The 18,817-nt window shown below is 34.2% G+C and overlaps 1 protein-coding gene across 1 annotated transcript in view; it reads left to right on the forward strand.

The window, feature by feature from the left end:
* Nucleotides 1–18,817, forward strand: part of DIAPH2 (diaphanous related formin 2) — a 780,329-nt gene that overhangs the window by 215,912 nt on the left and 545,600 nt on the right. Inside the window, exons 10-13 of the mRNA XM_032474690.1 lie at nucleotides 7,391–7,501; nucleotides 12,716–12,834; nucleotides 14,750–14,866; nucleotides 17,041–17,159. Coding sequence (XP_032330581.1) covers nucleotides 7,391–7,501; nucleotides 12,716–12,834; nucleotides 14,750–14,866; nucleotides 17,041–17,159 — 466 coding nt within the window. The remainder of the gene's footprint in view (nucleotides 1–7,390; nucleotides 7,502–12,715; nucleotides 12,835–14,749; nucleotides 14,867–17,040; nucleotides 17,160–18,817) is intronic.

Here is an 18,817-nt window from a genome sequence, read left to right on the forward strand (position 1 = left end):
TCTTGGTAAGGTTTAATAAGAACACAAAGGAAGGCAAATTTAGGTATGTCCTGCGTAAGTCTGGAAAGGCTTCAGTGATGGGGTGATGCTTTAACTAGGTCTTGAAGGATCAGTAGGAAATTTCTAGAAAATTATCTTTCCTGATAGAAAACCAGTAATATATGGTAGGGTGGGAGTCAGAAGGGCTTCCAGTAGGTAAAACTAGAGGCCAGAAGTAGTTTGCGAGTCACTTCACAAAAGAAGGCAGAGCAAGGTGATACCAACATATGGTTGAAACTGATTTCTGTGTAGCCCAGCAGAAAAAGCTAGGTTACACTGAGCATTAATAAGAGTTGCTTATGGAAAGAGAAAGTTGTATAGTTTACCTCCAATGATGTATTGTAAAAAAGAGCCCCAGTCTTTACAGGCTGCTATTAGTCTGAAAGACACCATTGTCAATGTATTTCAGGAGCTGTGTGCAGGAGTGTACTTAGCATGATTTAATACTTTTAAAAATATTTTCTAACATGCTGGAAATAATTTAAAAATCGTGCATATCTATAGTTAGATATGGTGTAAAAAACCATGGAAGTAAATATATACTTGATTCACTTATCCTGACCACACCTATTTGATAGATTTATCATTTTGGGATGTAACTCAGAACCAAAAAAGAAAGAAAATCAAAATAAAAGAAAACAATCTGAGCAGCCAACAAAATGTCACCCAGTCCGTCAAGTTAAGCCTCATGACGACAAAGACCTTTTGGCCTTTAATCAGAGCCTTTTAACTTTCTTCCTGTGGTGTCTTCATGGGCCCGATTACCCGTTTTCCATCCACAGCAGACTAGAAGCACAAGTTGGGAGGTTGGAAAGTGATTTTTCCAGGCTTGTGTACTGCGATGGTCAAGAAGTGACAACTGACAAAACGAAAGCAAGGGAGGAGGAGATAGAAACATAATAAAACCTGGAGCTGGAATTCAAAAGTTGTAACATTTGGTTGCACTTAGTGTCAGGGCCCTATACACATCTATCGCTCCTGAGGGCCTCTCTGTGTTGCTTCATAGCTCGCTAATCATGCCCCTGCGTTGGCAAAAAATAATAAATTATATCTAGGCTCTTTTAAGAATGTGGAATGGTATAATTCACTTCAGAAGGAGTTCCATGCAAAATAAGAAGCTCATGCTTACATAGATAGGCTCTCAAGTATATGGACTGATTCTTTGTAGCTTGATTTTTGCACCATGGTTCCCAAATGTTGAGATTTGCCTCTTTGTGTGCTCACACCACCACACAGGAAGTACCTTTGGATAAATCATCATTTTCTCATAGAGGTACGTTTATAACAAAACAAGGCACTACCGCTGTGAATAAAGAACAATTTTGTGGAAAAGTAAATGAATGTGTGAAATGTTAAGTGTTGAAGGAATGCTTGATATTATTTAGGAAACTTGTTCTATATATGGACAGTTTTATATTCCTACCATTTTAAAAGTGGACTTAGTACAATGAGAGATATTTATGCAACGTAGTCAGTTTTCAAGTACTTAACAAAAATAACTTCTGACTTACAGAAGGATGTCTTTTATTTGAAATCTATTTCAAAGTTGAATAATTGTCCAATCCATCATTTCTGGTAAAATGGGGGATCACTAGTGACCTCTGTAATAGAAAGAGCAACAGACACTTTTGAAGTCACTGTATTGGTTTCTCCAGCACCATTTGACACGATTGATCACCGCTTTATCAGTCTCTCTTCCCTCAACTTCTATGATACTAAGCTCTCCTCGTTTTCTTTCACCTCTGTGTTACATCTCCTATCACTCTGCTTGGCCCTAATATATACTTATTCCTTGAGCTTGGTCCTTAGTCCTTTGATCCTTTGTGCTGATCCTTTGCTTTGCTCATTCTGAACATTGTCCTTGGGCAGCCTCATCCATCCTTTTGACTTCCAACTAGCATTTCTGTGTGATGAATCTCTCTGAACCCCTCTATTCCAAATATATCCTGACTCACAGATCCCACATGTCACCTGCCTCCAGACTGGATTTCAGATTCAGTACTGTCCTTAACTGTACTTACCTTCCTTTTCTTTGTCCTCTCCTTCCTACTCCAATCCTCTCTCCAACCCTGACCTGTCTTTCTCTTGTTTTCCTAATCCTGGTTAACCTTAGTGTTATACCAAGTAGCATAAACCAGAAACATAATTGTCATCTTCACATCTACTCTTCCTCCATCCATCATTCCTTCAGTCACCAATCCTACCAATTCTACTTCCTTCGTGTTGTGCTTCCTTTTCTTATAATGTCCCTACCCTGCCCCCTCTGCCACCATTTCTTTGTTTCAAGGCATTGTTACATCTCAATGTTTTATCATTTCCCTAGACTCTTAAATATCTTCTACCCTTCATATTAGCCCTGTTTAAATCATTCTTCACCATTATACTTCTGAAGTGCATTTCTTGTTATATCACTGCTTAAAGCTCTATGACATCTTCCCGTAGCCTCTAGGGGTGAAGTCCACACAAAACGCTTCATCATCTGCTGTTGCTTTGCCTCTAGCCTCGTATTCCACCACGCTTCTACATACAGTTTTTGGTCCCGTCATGCTGTACTCAGTCTCTTGAACATTTTATACTTTTTCATCCCTCCACCTCCAATCCTTTGTATATGGTTTTGCTGTACCTGGAGTTCATCTCCATTTTTTGACTTAATTAATGTGCTCTGTATATTTGTATCTTTCTTGGTTGGTACTTATTTTGACTTAAACTGTCTTTTTTCCTAACTCCTTCTGGGCTGGGATAAAGAAAGACCTTGTTAATGTCAACAGAGTACTTAATAAGGTCACTGTGTGACAGTGTCAATAACATTTTAAAAGCACAATTTGTCACAGCTAATGGCAATATGGATAATCTGTCTGAGAATGTTCTGGAGTTGGCAATTACTGTACTCTGTAGCTCTATGAATTGTGATCAGACAGATAGATGTTTGTAGTTTTCAAAGCTGGTGAGTTAAAGGAAATAAAAGGTTCTAGCACTTTCTCAGTAATTTTGTGAAGATATTTTATGTTTAAATATTTCCCCTCTCTATCACTTAGGTAAGAAGCTGAACGCAATTTCTTTTTGTAGTGATGGATCTCACGTCAATAAGATTTGAAATATTTAATGACTATTCACTCATTATCTTTTAAACATTTTATTGGAGGCAGTTAGGGGTGATAAAGAAAACCCTAAACAAATGCAGAACCTTATCTTTAGGAAGTGTAAAAATCTGTTTTGTGATATTTCACTCTCTATACCACACCCCACACCCCAGAATGAAAACAATAACATCTTTTGGCTAGAGAATGTAGGTGATTATTGTAGAAAGAACATATACTATGATGGTAAAGGACAGATCATAATGTGATGGAAAAACTGACAGTAATTCAGTTTAGTATAATTATGCATGGCACAAATGATTGGATGCTTTGTCACTTGCACAAAGTTGGTGATTTTTATCTCTATGTTTATGCACTCATTCAGTAGATTATATGGATATCATATGTAGAAATCTCATGATATAAGGAGATCATTTAATAAAAATCCAAATACAGAAACTAGTTTTACTGGTTAAAAATCAGAATCGTGGTCCTAGCCTTAGCATATTTATCAGTAATGGAGAAAATTCACCGACTTCCTATGATTTTTAAATTTGACTTTTCATGGAAGTTGTATTTAAAGCAAATAGATCTGGCTGGCCATTTTGAACCTTAGAGCCATTATACAGCAACTAAGCAACAGATGGAATCTGGGTAGTGGACTCTGTGATTTCACTTCAAAGGCACTTGTTTTCTTTCCAGTATGAGGTAAAATGCTATTCAGCAATGCCAGATTTGTGCACATCGTAGTGTGGTCGCAGGAATCCAGAACCAAAAGTTACAAGGCCTGAGTTCTAGTCCAATCTTTGTGGCTTATCATTAGCTGTATAATCGTGGGCAGATCATCTAATCTTCTGAGATTTCTTTACCTTTAAATGAGGATATTGGTCTAGAGTATTTAATGTGTCCACTGCAGTGCTGTCCAGTCCAACTTTCTGCAGTGTCCTCTATCCGTGCTGTCTGATACGGTAGCCACTAGCCACACGTGGCTGTTGCACATTTGAACTGTGGCTAGTGAGACTGAGAAACTGGATTTTAAATTTTATTTAATTGTAATTAACCTAAATTTAAATTGTGTTTAGTGGCTTCCTATTGAACAGCAAGCTCTTGTGAGTGTGTGTGTGAGAGTGTGTGTGTGTGTGTGTATGTGATGTATCTGCACGCACATCTGTGCTGAATAGGGAGTGTGGAGGGATTCGGGTGTAAAGGGAGCGAGAAGGAGAGTGAGAGGCCATTCTTTTGGATGATGGGATGCTGCCCATAGGTCCTTGTTTGGGGTATATAGAAAGTGAACGTAACACACTCCAGGAACCATTTTTCTACCTCCCTCCTTCCCTTTCTCCCTCCCTTCCTTCTTCCCTTTTCATTCTTTCTTCCCATTTCATTATATATTATGATAACCACTTTATTTTTATTTGGGTATAATTGATGTATAATTGACATATAAGAGAACCGCTTAATATACTAGATAATATATTGTTAAAATAATTGTATGTTTTTAAGTGTTCCCAATATATTAAACATGATGTACTAGTTAAATTTTATTATCTTCTCCATCCTTAAAATCTTTTATTGTATTAATCTAGGAATGGAGTTTATGAGGCATATGGAATGTGCTGGAAATTATACTGTATTTGGAGTGAAGAGATATGGTTTAGAATCATGAGTTTCCTCCTTGCTCTGTGACCTTGTGTACATTATTTATCTGCTTTCAGTCTCAGCATCATCGTCTATGAAATAAGGATGGTAGTAACACTTACCTCACATGGTTTGTGCGAGGATGAGATTAGATGATGAATTATATAAAGCACCTAATATCGTCTGGTAACAAAAAAATAATAATGATAATAGTTTGAGGGTTGTATTTAGCTATGAATTCAGAATCCACACAATGGGTATTTCATGTTTATAATTAATAATATATTCTGCCCTTTAAACTAATTGCATTTTTAAAATCTGACTTTGTAAATAGTGGCAGTTGGATTGATTTTGTTCCTGTCCTCTGAAAAGGGCAGTAATTGTCTAGTGGTATAAAGGAATGGAGATAATTAAGATGACTTTTTTGTTCACCACATTCATAAAATATAAATATTCCTATTAAAGAGCATTGCTTTAGCAGATTATGTTGGAAAATGACATAGTAGTATGAATATTCATCTTATGTTATTTGTAATTAATTAAATATCTATTAGAATTTGATTTAAAAATACTACATTGATAAGCCAGTCTTATTACCTCTTTAAACTACTGACTTAAGAGTGTCTGCTAATTATTTTATACTATAAACAATGGATGTAACTTCTTTTTTAAGTATTTAGTTATATATTCAAATGTTATATGTTAAGTATTTAACAGCATTACAACATTTATCTTCTTAAAGGTAAATTATTTTGATGTTGTTACATTCATTAATTTTATTGACTTTTAGTATTTTTATTATTTCCTGACCCAAATACTTTTATTTGTATAAAGGTACAATTCCAAGACTCATTAACTTGTTTCTTATGGAAATGTTCTCTCTTCTTGTAGGGTGTTAATACAAGCCATTAAGCTAGAATTTCTTCTGGCCAGAACAATCCAAGCAGATGGCAACTTTTCTCTCTATTAATTTTGGATTGGACATATACTTTGGCTTGTTCGGTCAGGTCATAGTTGTAACATAACAAGAATCGTTCGAGCAAACACAATGATAATATAGCTGTGGACATGTACAGTATGCAAACTTATATCCCAGCCTATTAAAACTATAAAGACCGAAACATTTTCTTACTGTCAATAGGAAGGTTAAGTAGCCCATTAAGGCATAAGCGTCATGATAACTTATCTGATATGACTTTTTGTTTTGATATGACTTTTAAGGTAATGCCAACTCAGTGGCAAATACTTAGTCAAATGTCTAAGTGATTTAGCTTGACATTGGAGCAGTCATGGGAATTGGACTACATTGTTCAGTTATCATTTAGATATCTAATAATGTTAGAGACAATCTTGATCATCCCCTTTAATGCATGCAACCTTTGATTTTTGAACCTGGATGAGAGGTGGATGGGCTAATCTCCCAAAAAGCAGTGTAAGTGCATAAGATATGGATATAAAAATAAAAGCAATATACCTTTAAATATTTTCTCTATACTTAAAAAAATATTACTATCATAACAATGGGTTTGACTTGATAAAGTCAAAATACATTTGAAGTATTTTTCTTTTGCTGATGTGTTTTCTCCATACTAACTATGTGTTATTTATTTGTGTCCCCTTAGATATATACTTAACATCTTTACTAAATCTGGTATTTTCCAGGCATCCCCTTGGAATCAGCTCTTTGAACGTTCTACTACTCATTACTTACTTTTCAAATAATCAATTTCAATGTGCAGCTTTTCACTTAAACTATTAGCCAATTGCCTCAGACTTGAGCAGCATTTTCCGAGAATGAGGAATAATGTATGGAACACCTGGCAATTAGCATTTAGTTGATACTCTCCTAGCTTGCAATTACTGGAAAACAAATTCCTCCCTTTTTATAGGAGAAAACCTCAATATCAGAAGAAAAGAGAAACCCATTTTCCAACATCAATCTAATTAATAAATCACCTTCACTTGAAAACAAACCCTTCTCTTTACTTTATCGTGCAATTATTGGTGTCAAAGTGCCTTCTCATTGATCTTAATTCACATGCATTCATCTTTTATACATAGTAAATCAATTCCTCTTAATCATATATTTTAATACTCTCTATTTTGTGCAAATCCACCCAGTAATAGAATAGAGAGAGTATAAATCAATGTAATAATATCTCTAAGTTATCAGTGTTCCCTGTTTAATATCAGGGCACTTTTATAGCTTTATTTGATTTATTTTAGAAAAGTGTTTATAACCATGTAGAATTGAGGCCAAGTGTACTCTGAGGACAGCTGGATGTGAAAGACACATTTCACGATCTTTTTAAAGTGCTCTATACCCACACTTTTGAGTTTGTCAGAGAGAGTTTAATATTCCTTCATATGATTTAGCAAAGCAAAGCAGTACTTGTCCATCCATCATATCATCAGTAGAATTATTCTGGACATTAGAAACTTTATTGCTAATTTTTTGGTTTATACTGTAAAGTCATAATCACTATACTTATATAAATATGCATATGTCTTTCTATATTTCATTATATATATACATGCCTTTAGTAAATGGGAAAAATGATCTGAATGCATTAAGTAAATACTTCTTTAATTAAAAAACCTTTTTTTTTAAAACAAATTTTGCTTTCTATTTGCAGGTGGCCTGCATGCAGTTTATAAATGCCCTTGTCACATCTCCTTATGAGCTTGATTTTCGAATACATTTAAGGAATGAATTCCTTCGTTCAGGACTAAAAACAATGTTACCAGTAAGTTGAACGTGTGCATTTATTATGTTTGTGAACTTTAACGTTTTTCTCTCTGTAGACAGAAGTATATAGAAATTTTGCAACAGAATAAATCAATGTGCCTTGCCGTTTCCTTTTGTAAAGCATTAGACATTTTTGTAAGCTTTTTTATATTGCAGGAGTATTAGTCTCGATATACAACTGACGATTCAGAATTCAGCTAATGATGTGTCCAGAAGTAATGGGTTTTTTGGTCTTCTTGAAGTCAAAAGGGAACTTCTTTTCTTTGAATTGAACACTGAGAACATAAAAGACGGCTGTTTTTTTTGCAGTTTCAATTTTCATTTAAAATTTTTTTGCTTTCCTCTTTGATAACTTAGATTGATATCCTTTATATTCAGCATAAGTATGCATATAATTTTGATTCATATCTTCTAGACACGTTACTTAAGAATGGTATTCTTGTTAAAAACACCATGGCAACTTTTCTAAGGAAAAACAATTTTATTTCTTACATTGAGTGTGGATATTTGCTCTAATTATGATACTGTTAAAAACATTTCTGAACTAACTTTATACGCTTGATCTGAGATAAATGAGCAGTTATTCTATAAATAGAAATACAACTCCCATGACTTTATCCTTTATTCAGTATGTTACCTGAAGGATTTTGTTCAAGATCATGGCATTGTTAAAGAAGACAAAAGCTCAGTAGTCTCTTTACTTAAGCTACTCAGACCACACCTGAGATACAAGAAGTAAAAGTAAGAGAGGAGTGGGTGGGGATACAGCTCAGGGGTAGAGCGTGTGTTTTAACATGCTTGGGTTCAATCCCTAGTACGTCCATTAAAAAAAAAAAAAGATGGAGGGGAAAAATACAAGGACCAAGGAAAGAAAAAAACAAAATCCAGATGTCAGTGAGCATATGTATAAGACATTCCTAGGGTACTAGAAATAGTAAAATCAGGAGAATGTTCTGGTGAAGAACAAGTGTGTAGCATGCATCTATAACTTGTCTTCTGATAGTCTTCACTGAAAGTGGTTGAAACTCGTCATCATAAAATGTACAATTGGATCTATGGAAACCCATTTTATTAAGATATGTGATTAGATGTGGTTTTAGAAATTTCTAGGTCAATTTCACTCTGAATGGTTCTTTCACCCATGACTTTAAAATCCAAGGAATTGGTTGTATTGAATCAACCAATGCATCATTGTAAGTGACTGTCTAGAGGTTCAGTATGCAGTTAACTTAGGCCCATTCACTAGTTATAGTGTATGGAACACACTTATTCTTGTTTTGCCACAAATCTCTCCTCATGTAAAGTCTGTGCCCTTATGTAGCTAGAGGTAATATTCTAGGCTTGATTCTAGAGTGCTTTTGAGTTGCCTACTCATTGATTCCCACCCATGCTTGTCCTCACTGGGCTGGCTCTGTTTCCAGGAGAGTCATTGTGTCTTTGGACACTTCCTGGCTTCAGGGACTTCCGAGCATCCTCTACTCATTTATTAATATGCCCTGGTTTTCTGCCTTAGTTGTTGCTGTTACTCTTCTATCTTTCATTTCCAATGTCTATTTATAATTGAACATTCATTTTCTACTTTCTACTGCTGAATGGCTGGTCAAGAAAACTGTGACTCTCCTTTTAATTTATTTAAGTCCTCATCTTTTCAGAAGGAGTATGCACAGTAGCTCTTGTCCTTACCTTTTGCACTTTTGTCAGGGTGTATTCATCTCTGCTGGGTTCCATGCTCTCATGATATTTTTCATTTGATTATATTGATGGCTAAGGTTTTGCATCATTGTTTTCTAAGCTCATTTTCCCATTGGCCCTAAAGCTTCAGATGAAGCCTCTTGTGGGACCCTGGACTTCTTAACCTACACTTTCAGTTAGATTTTTCTTTGACTATCACATCTCTTCAATATGCCCTGATTCTTAGATCTCAGTGTTTCCTCAGCAAGAGGAAAGTGAGAAGCGTCATGTTTCTGCCTCCTAAAGTTTTGGAGTAGAACCTACAAGGATTCTCAGTTTTTTTTTTCTTCCTATGACAACGGAGCAAAATATGGCTAAATTTGGCTCTGGTTCTCAACCAATGAGCTGAGCATGTCCCTTTAAAGAGATTCTGTCAAAATCTTATTGGGGGTGGGGCAGAGATGTTTGGTTTGGGGAAAAAAAAGAAAAGTCCTCCTCAGGTATTTCTGATATACAAGATGAGAATCAGAACCCAGGCAGATAGACCCTGAGAGGATTAGAGGTCCATTCTTAAATACCATACATTTCCCTGCAGTTGCTCTTGTGCTTCTAGTTTTATTATCACAATTTGGAGCAAAGGTCAGAATGATCATGCTACTAGATGTTCCTAACATGTTAACTACTGTCTAACTATCTAATTTACTAAGTATTTACATTTAAATCACTAGAATTTAGAGTAGCATTAAACATCTTTTACACATACATGGAAGCTTAATAATAAATTCATAGATGAGTTTTTGCTATCCTTACTTTTTTCCTGTTTACTCTTATTCTAGTATACTGTTCTAACAGAAGGAGCTTCCTAATTTTCTAGAATATATCATATTCAAGGCAGCAAATTAGATGTGGTTAGGGATAATACAAATTGTTGGCACATGGATCAAAATTTATACCTATCTGGAATCATTAAGTGTTAGGGAAGAGTAGTTCTTAGTATTTCAATAACCCCTGAGACCATCATTATAGTACAGTGAAACTTTTTTCCATGTAATTATTAGAATCCTCAAGACAAGGACAATTATTTTAATTACATTCCATAAAAAATTATTTTCAAAATTTGCCCTGTCTCTATGGATAAATTAAGATGTTTAAAGAGAGTTTATATTTCACTTATATGGAAAATTCACTTTTCATAAATTTGCTTTAGTAATTTGGGATAAATGAGTTCTTAAATGCGATATAGTGATTTTTTTTAAAAATGGTATTTGCTCTGTAGTTCACTTACATTGATTCCTTGTGAAGTTTTCTCCATCTGCCTTTTATTTAGTTAAATGAATTAAGAAAATATTAGATGAATCAGATATGTGAAGGAACAAGATAGTAAGAAATTATGTCTGTAGGCAGCAGACATTCTTAATCTCTTATAAAAGACTGACAAACCCTTTCGTATTCTTTTGAAGACTCAATTTTGATTGCTTGCCTGGTAATCAGTCATATGCTGGTAATAGACTTTGATTTCCTTTGAAGTACACTATATTGTAGAGACTTAATTATACATTTCAGAGAATCTGCCGAAAATGTTACATATCTGTACAGCAAATCTGTTGGAAAACTAACTGAAACATATTTATAGTATTTCATATAATTATTAATAGTCTAATTCAGTAATTGTATGACATTCTTCATTTTAAAACACAAAACTTTAGAGATGCATGTCCCCTTTTTAATAAGGTATCTGTCACATTTGTGCTATATAAAAACTTTGTTAATTCACTAAATGTTTATTACATCAAGAGTTTATGAATATCTCTTTCAAGATTTCACATTTGAAAAGAAGTTTTTTATGTGTGTGTATATAGAGATTGCATGTATGTTTAATGGAGCATTATTAATAAACTGTATTTCTAAGATATTTCATTTATACATATCTATATCTTTATATTGTGGTGTATATGTTCACATACTATATATTATATAAATAATGTGTTATCCTAATTAAAAACTGAAACATTTGACCAGTTATTTTCACTGAAAATATTGTAATCATGCAGATTGATCCCATGTTTTATAAAATTCTGATTCTGATGACATGATAGTATTTAGCTTGATTTTTCTATTTTTCAAACATATTTATTTGAATATGTTAAAGTTTTTTAGTGAGGATCTAAGAAGGAATATATTGTGATAGAAGAATAAGGAAAAGTTCCATATTCTAAAATGTGTTAAAGGTTGTTTCCACGATGACCAGCGTACTGGGTGTGTCTTCTTTTTTCTGAATAAAGTTCAGAAATCAGCTGATAATATAACTCACCAATGTTAGATAATTTTATATTCCAATCAATTTCTTTATTTCCCTTCAAAGTGGAAAACTAAACCTAAAGCAAGTTATTACTCAAGAGGAAACTAAGTTAAATACATTTAGTTCTTATATATTTTATGTGCAATTATATAGAAACATTAGTATTTTCATATGCTCTATAGGTAAATTTTCAGTAAATTATTATGTATGTGAATATCAGAAAGTGAACATCTAGAAATTGCATAAATTTGTGTTTGGCTTCAGTTATAGCCATTACATCTCCAGTTTTAATTGTTCTATTGCATAAAAATAGAAGAAACTCAACCTATTTTGTTTTATCGACCTAATTTGAAGTACACCGTGCTTGCATTTCCTTTTAGAGTTCAAGCTCAGCTCTGAACATCCTAGTCCCACTCTTGATATCACCCTTGAGCATCCACAGTTGTGATTATCGATTTGGGGTTTGAAAGCTGCAACTTAATGGACACATATTAAGAGATATTCCAGGTGATATATATTAAGCCCAACAATCTCTAGTGTGGCATGCTTCCAAAGATTTTGTTGATACTATTATTTTGAAAATTCCCAGAGGTTTGTAATGCACGTGCTTATAATGTATTACAAAAACAAATCTTTGATGCCCAAGTTGGTATTTTGTGATTCGACTAAGCAAAGATGAAAGGTGGGGGAGGAGGCTAGCCATGCATCTTGATTAAAAAGTCCTGACGCCTTTTTGCTTTAAAATCACAAAATATCATTTAAAATAAATCTGTTTATACGACTTTTCACGCCATACTTGGGACTGTTGTGCTTGAATATATCCTTGCATTTGTTCTTCATTAATACAATTGATCTATATTTGCATTTTTTGCCAGAGGCATATGTGAATGTTCTAACTGCATGAGTTCTTTTGCGATCTTTGATTAGTGTGTTTAGTCAAAACGACAGCATTTAATTTGGGTTGTTAGCAATTAGTTTTTTTCTGTTGTAAAAGTGATCGTTAATTTTTTAATGTGAATCATCAAAATCTGGGGCATGAAAAGGAAATGCAGTGAATGCAATGAGGTTCTTTTATTTCAAAAAAGAAAAACAGCATACTCTCTTTCAGGAAACCAAGTGCCGCGGTCAGTATTTGAAGTGGCTTCTGTGTATGTAAATGAATAATAGCATCAGGCCTTTATTAGCAAAATGTGCTTTTGTCAAACTGTTATTTGTCTGTTAAGTTTTATGTTTATATATTAGGATCTAAAAGAAAAAGAGAATGATGAGCTTGATATTCAGTTGAAAGTATTTGATGAGAACAAAGAGGACGACCTAACCGAATTATCGCACCGTCTCAATGACATTCGAGCAGAAATGGAATATCCTTTTGACAAACCACAGAAGTCATTTTTGCATGTACTGTGAAAAGGGGATTTGTGGGTGATTTTGTGGACCATTATTAGAATTCTTGTCGGCCAGCCCAATTTATATCCATTTATTTATATTAGAAACTCACTATGATGCTGTCCTTGAGATTCACGCTGAGGAATTGTCACCCTGTCCTGATGATTTACACAGACTGTATTGAAATTCACACCATGGCTTGCTGTATTATAAGTATACTCTGCTCAGTGGTCTTGAATAGACGAGAGCCTAAGGCAATATTCCTCACAGATAAGGATTTTTGGGGAAAAGTTCACTGAGTTCATATGTGACTGTAGGTAATATACTTTTTCAGTTTATTAAATGGTACTCCAGTGATTTAGAGATCTAATTCAGTTCAAATAAATGTCTTATTCTCAATCCAAATATTTTGGTTCCCTAGTGAAAAAAGAGTTTAGATATGATAGTGTCTGACTGACTCAAATACTAGTAGCATATAGTCCTCTGGCAACTATTTTATACAAGATGATTTTAGATCTAAAAGATGGTTGTCCTAGCATTGCTGGTCATTTGTTTTATATCCATTAAATTCCTTACTTATGGATTCTAGGGAAATTAGGAAATACTTTAGAACCAAAATGTCCTTTGAGCTGGACTTTTTCTCTGTGATGTCTTCTCCCATCTCACCCCCTCCCCGTCCCATGACCAAGGAAAACTGGAAGTAATAGTCCCCTGTTCAAAATTCCTATAGTACTTTGTTTACATCTGTCTTGTTTATGTACACTCTATGGCCCTATGAGATGGAGGGCAGAAGTGTTTCAGCTGTTTCCTCCAATGTTACTATCAAAGTGTCTTACACACAAGTACTGGATAAATCTGTAATGAATAACAATTTCATTATTATAAGAGAAAATTTCTTATCCTTCATTGGAGACTGTAGTCTACAGTGGTCCCCATAATATTAAATGCTTTTTGTATCAATTAATAAGTATCTTGCTTTCTTGCTTTATATAAATTTCTCTTACCATCAAACTTCACTGTAAAGCTATTTTTGGATCCTTTCTGTAGCCATTTAAAGCACCTTATGAGACTAACAGAACACTCTTACGTAGGGTCTAAGAAGTAATCCATCATATACTCAGTTCTACTTCGGAGAAAATGTTGACATTTCAGGTTTTTTTTTAAATGCTGGATTACATCTCCTCTTCTACTTTTCTTTTACATCGATTTTCCAGGTCTTCACTTTCATCATAAGCGTGAATCTATTTTTGGAATCTGTTTTCTAGTGTACTAAAAGCATTTGAACTTCTACCTCTCTTTTTATATGCTAAGAAAAATATGTTTCCAGCTCCTTTGTCTTTAGTTTCCCTCTTTTATCAAATAATGAAATACTGCATATGAAATCATTACAGTTTGCTTTTATTTGTATTTCATCTGTATTAAATAAAACTGCTTTTATAAACTTTTAGCAGTCCACAGAAAGTTGGTTTGCCTTACTATTTTATGTGGCAGTGAAAAGAGAAGAGTGGTGGCTTGCATGAATAATACAGGTGCTCTGTCACAACCACAGGAAGGACCAGAGAAAACCATTTTCATTAACGGCATTACTGTTCCAATGGTACCAACTATAATTTGGAATTTAAAATATAATGAATAACTGATCATTTAAGGTTTTAATGTTTAAATGGTCTTGGAAATACTATAAGTCTGTTTCTCTTGTTAAAAGATTAAAGTGATTCCACAGATTGCATTTCTTCATAGAAATGTTTAAATACTGGATCATGGAATTGAAGGTTGAGAAACAGTAATGGGAACAAAATGATATATGTGTTTCTAAAAATGAAGCTGCTTTTGTTATAAGTGAAACTTTTATCAAGAATCTTTGATTGTTTTCCTTTACTTACTTTGCACTGATATGAATGAAGTGTACCATCTTCTGTATAATATGTTGAAGGACACTCCTGCTGAAAATTACTTATTATCCATTCTACAACACTTTTTGCTCATCAGAAATGATTATTATATCAGGTAAGAGGCCATTCCAAGAGTAAAATTTGTATAATTTGAATTGGATATTAAATGAAAATTAACAGTATAGTAGAGCCGAGGCACTATATGCATAATGTATACATACATAGAACATAAGAGTTTGATGACTTTTGGTAACATTTTTTAGAAGATGTTAATTTATTTTTAATTGGGCCAGAAGAATCTACTTGTATAAATGGGGTACCCCAGTGACAGAACTTTGAGTAGCAGTAAACCCAACAGATTTTACTGACGCCCTGGTTAATTTTCTTTGTAGCACAGAGTAAGCTCTGAAAAGTCTGTGATAGAACTTTTAAGTTCTTGTACATTTTAATAAGTAAGACTTCATTGTTTTCCTCTTGTGTAGTGTTTCTCTAGTAAAAGATGTGATGTTATCTAAGAAAATAATATTACTAATATTTCAGCTTTATATCCAGTAGTATAATTCTTAAAAATAAATGATAATCCATAAAGTCAAAAATTTCAGAGGCTAGTAACTGGGAATATATCTGAAAACCAGAAAGTTAGAGAAAGGTTTCTGAGTGACTGAAATTATCCATAAGCTGGTGACCATGATCTTACATTTAACTGTTCAAGAGACTCTTAGTTGTTTTTTGTACTTTAATATGCAGGAAATTCTAGCAACCTAGGTTCTCTGATTTCCCCAAACCTGCTTGATTAAAGGGCAAAGGAAGGCTACCATGGGGTCAGGTACGGTCCCAACAAAAATGGCAGCTCTGAAGCCCACAGTTCTGGCCAGTATGGTAACTGATAGACATCATGATGTTTCAGAGACACAGAAAAAATGTTTGAAGTATTACATGCTGGTTTTTTTTTTTTTTTTTTTTTTTTTTTAAGCAGAGAAGATGGTAGTGCACTTAAAATGACTGTTATTTTTTAAAATAAGTTCTGGCAGCTAAAGGGGAACTGTGCCCATGGGTACGCAGTTACCTGGGGAGATAATTTGTGTGAAATCATCCATTTCTCAGTCACTTTGAATAAACGAGAAGTTGTTCTAATACGACATCCTTTTCATCCTGAGAACATCCATGTGAGGTAGAAGTTTGACAAGCACTTTTATTCTACTTATGAATAATTAAACTGTTCTGAAAGAGAACTATTGTGTTCTCCTGGTTTACCCAAAGAGTCATTGACTAGACGGATTATAACCCAATATTATTTACCCTAGATGTGATGATGACTTCAAAAAGCCTCCGATGTGAATATTATACTATTTATTCTTATCCTCAAGACCAGCCCCATGACAAAAGACATATAAGAGCAATTAGAATATGCTTGGCTTCATTTGCAAACTTTCAGTGGGTTGGCTAGTTATCAGCATACCAATTTTGGGGATGTTTGTGTCATAATTTGTCCATCGTAGTATTTCTTTCTGATTTTTCGCTGTTGAATTTATCAGCCGCTGATAAATACTAAATTTTCCCTGAATTTTAATGCAAAAAATGCCTTTTAAAAATTTCTGAAGTATGCAAGTGGTCATTTTTAAGGCCAGAATTACCTTGATAGATTACAGAATTAGGATATGTTTTAAAACCTTTGACACTTTAAACAAATTGAAGCTATAGCCATGCATATTTAGTGTGTATGCTTCTACAGAATGAATCTTTTAAAATACGTGCATGAATAGATCTTTGCTGTAGTCTGTAACATAAGTGACTCAGTCCAGTTTTGTAAAAGCTATTATAGCTATCTTGAGTAAAAGCGTAGCAGTAAATTCAAGACATTGTTTGCCATGTAATGCCAAGGTACTCATCCCTTATTGAAATTGAGAACTTGGAGAGGCCTAGAACCATTTCTCTATCCATAGATGTAGGACTAAAAGTCATTTGTTTTTATTAACTTTAGGAACAATAGCTTAAGTAAGTAGATAAGGTTGATAAGTATCTTTGAACACAAGCATGAATCCCTGCAAACTAGAGTATTAAGTCACGAAGTGTTCGTAGTTGATTATATCACAATGGATTTTGCACTATAACGTCCAGACCATCTTTAAGCTTAGGCATATTTCTCCTGAAGGAATGGAATGACTAGAAAAGAGTTTTTTGAGCTGTTAGGAAATGACTTATTTTTCTTTATCATGCTGAATCACTTCTTAAGAAAACTGATTTGTATGCGTAGAAAAGGTATTCAAGAATACTCCTTTTCTTTTTCAGGCCACAGTATTACAAAATAATAGAGGAGTGTGTTTCACAGATAGTGCTCCACTGCAGTGGGATGGATCCAGATTTCAAGTATAGACAAAGATTAGACATTGATTTCACTCATCTGATAGGTATGTAATATCATCCTCAGTGTCCTTTGATTGTGTTTTACTCTCTTTTGTATAGTAGACACTTTTTAAATGTAGCTCTTTCACTAAACTTCCTCTGTTAATATCTGGTAAATCATTGTGTCTGTGGATACTCATTTGCTATATTTATTAATTATGATGATCATGAGAATTCTGCCTCCGTGACTGGAAATACTAATCTGTTAAGTCTCAACACTCTTGAATTCAGTTTAAATCAGTGCCCCCCCCCAAATTATAGGTGAATTCCTTGCTTTTTTAGAAGCATGACTCTGAAATCCTTTGATTCAGTTTATGCTGGTACTTTAGTGGTTTTGTAGAAATCACATGTACAGTAGGATCTAATTAGTAATGCCGTGTTATTAGTGTTCAGGTCTGAGAAAAGAAATGCAGGCTTATTTCAGTAACTTAACGACCTTTTAATTCTATCAAAGCAGATCAGTTTCTATTTTCATAGACCTTAGAGCTAGGAAGGAATTTGAGATGATCATGTTCATCTACTTAGATTGCTGTGGAAATGACCTTTTATCATCTGAGACTGGTAGCTAGCTACACTTGCTGGCATAATCTCTCAAAGATGATGTGAAAACCTCTCTTGTGAAATATAGTATGCCATATGACCTTATAGTTAAACAGTTTTATTTATACCTAATTGAAATCACTATTGCTAAGATTCTAGCATGAACTCATTTGTCTTGTCTTTAAAGGTAGAAAACAACAGCTGTTGAATGTCGATTATATGTTTTTCTTCACCCCATAGCACAGGGAGGACTCACAGTAGTATTCAAAGATGAATTCCTTATTATTTATCATGTATTATTCTTTTCTGATTTTAAAACTAATGCTTACATATTGTAGACAATCTAGAGACATATTTAAGTGACAAAATCAACCACAAATCTCATTTTTCAGCCTCCCTCCCTCCCTCCATCCCTCTTCTATCTATCTATATGCTGATTTTTCAGGAAGCATTATGTTATGGCAATTTTCCCATGTTGGCCTTCCAAATGTGACTTTGAGTGTCTGTATAATATTCCATTTTATAGAATATCATAATCATCTTGGCCAGTCCTTTCTTTTGTACATACAGATCATTTTCAGGTTTTCACAATTATAAATCAACTTGGTGTGAACATTCTTTATATAAATGTTTGGCTTCTCTAAATATTTCCTTAGGATTGATTCCTCTAGGTGAGGGTATGAATTTTGAAAGGCCAAATGCTTTTGAGAAAGCTTGTGCCAGTTTGCCTCACCTCTGCCATTAATGTGAACCCTGGCCTCACTGCATATTTTCCCCTGAGCTTGATAAACGCAGAAGTTTATTTCATATTTTGTTGAGAGAGTTATAAGGGACTATTTCCAAATATTTGTACTGTCTTGTAATCTGTTATGGACCATAGTTGACCCACATACTCTACTGAGGATTTTGGCTAACTCATTTAGTGTTCAGCAGACATTTGTTTTGGGTACTGTGTGCCAGGTACTTAGGACTGTGTACTGTTAATCAAGAGCACTGGGGCAGGAAGACATGGAGGGTCCAGGTGAGACAGGACAGTCAGTATCAAAAACCCATTATGACCTCATCCACGTGTCATCTCTGTGATTGTGAACAAATCGTTTAACTTCTCTAGGCTTCAGTTTCC

The sequence above is a fragment of the Camelus ferus genome, chromosome X (assembly GCF_009834535.1).
Source record: "Camelus ferus isolate YT-003-E chromosome X, BCGSAC_Cfer_1.0, whole genome shotgun sequence".
In the NCBI taxonomy this organism is placed as follows: domain Eukaryota; kingdom Metazoa; phylum Chordata; class Mammalia; order Artiodactyla; family Camelidae; genus Camelus; species Camelus ferus.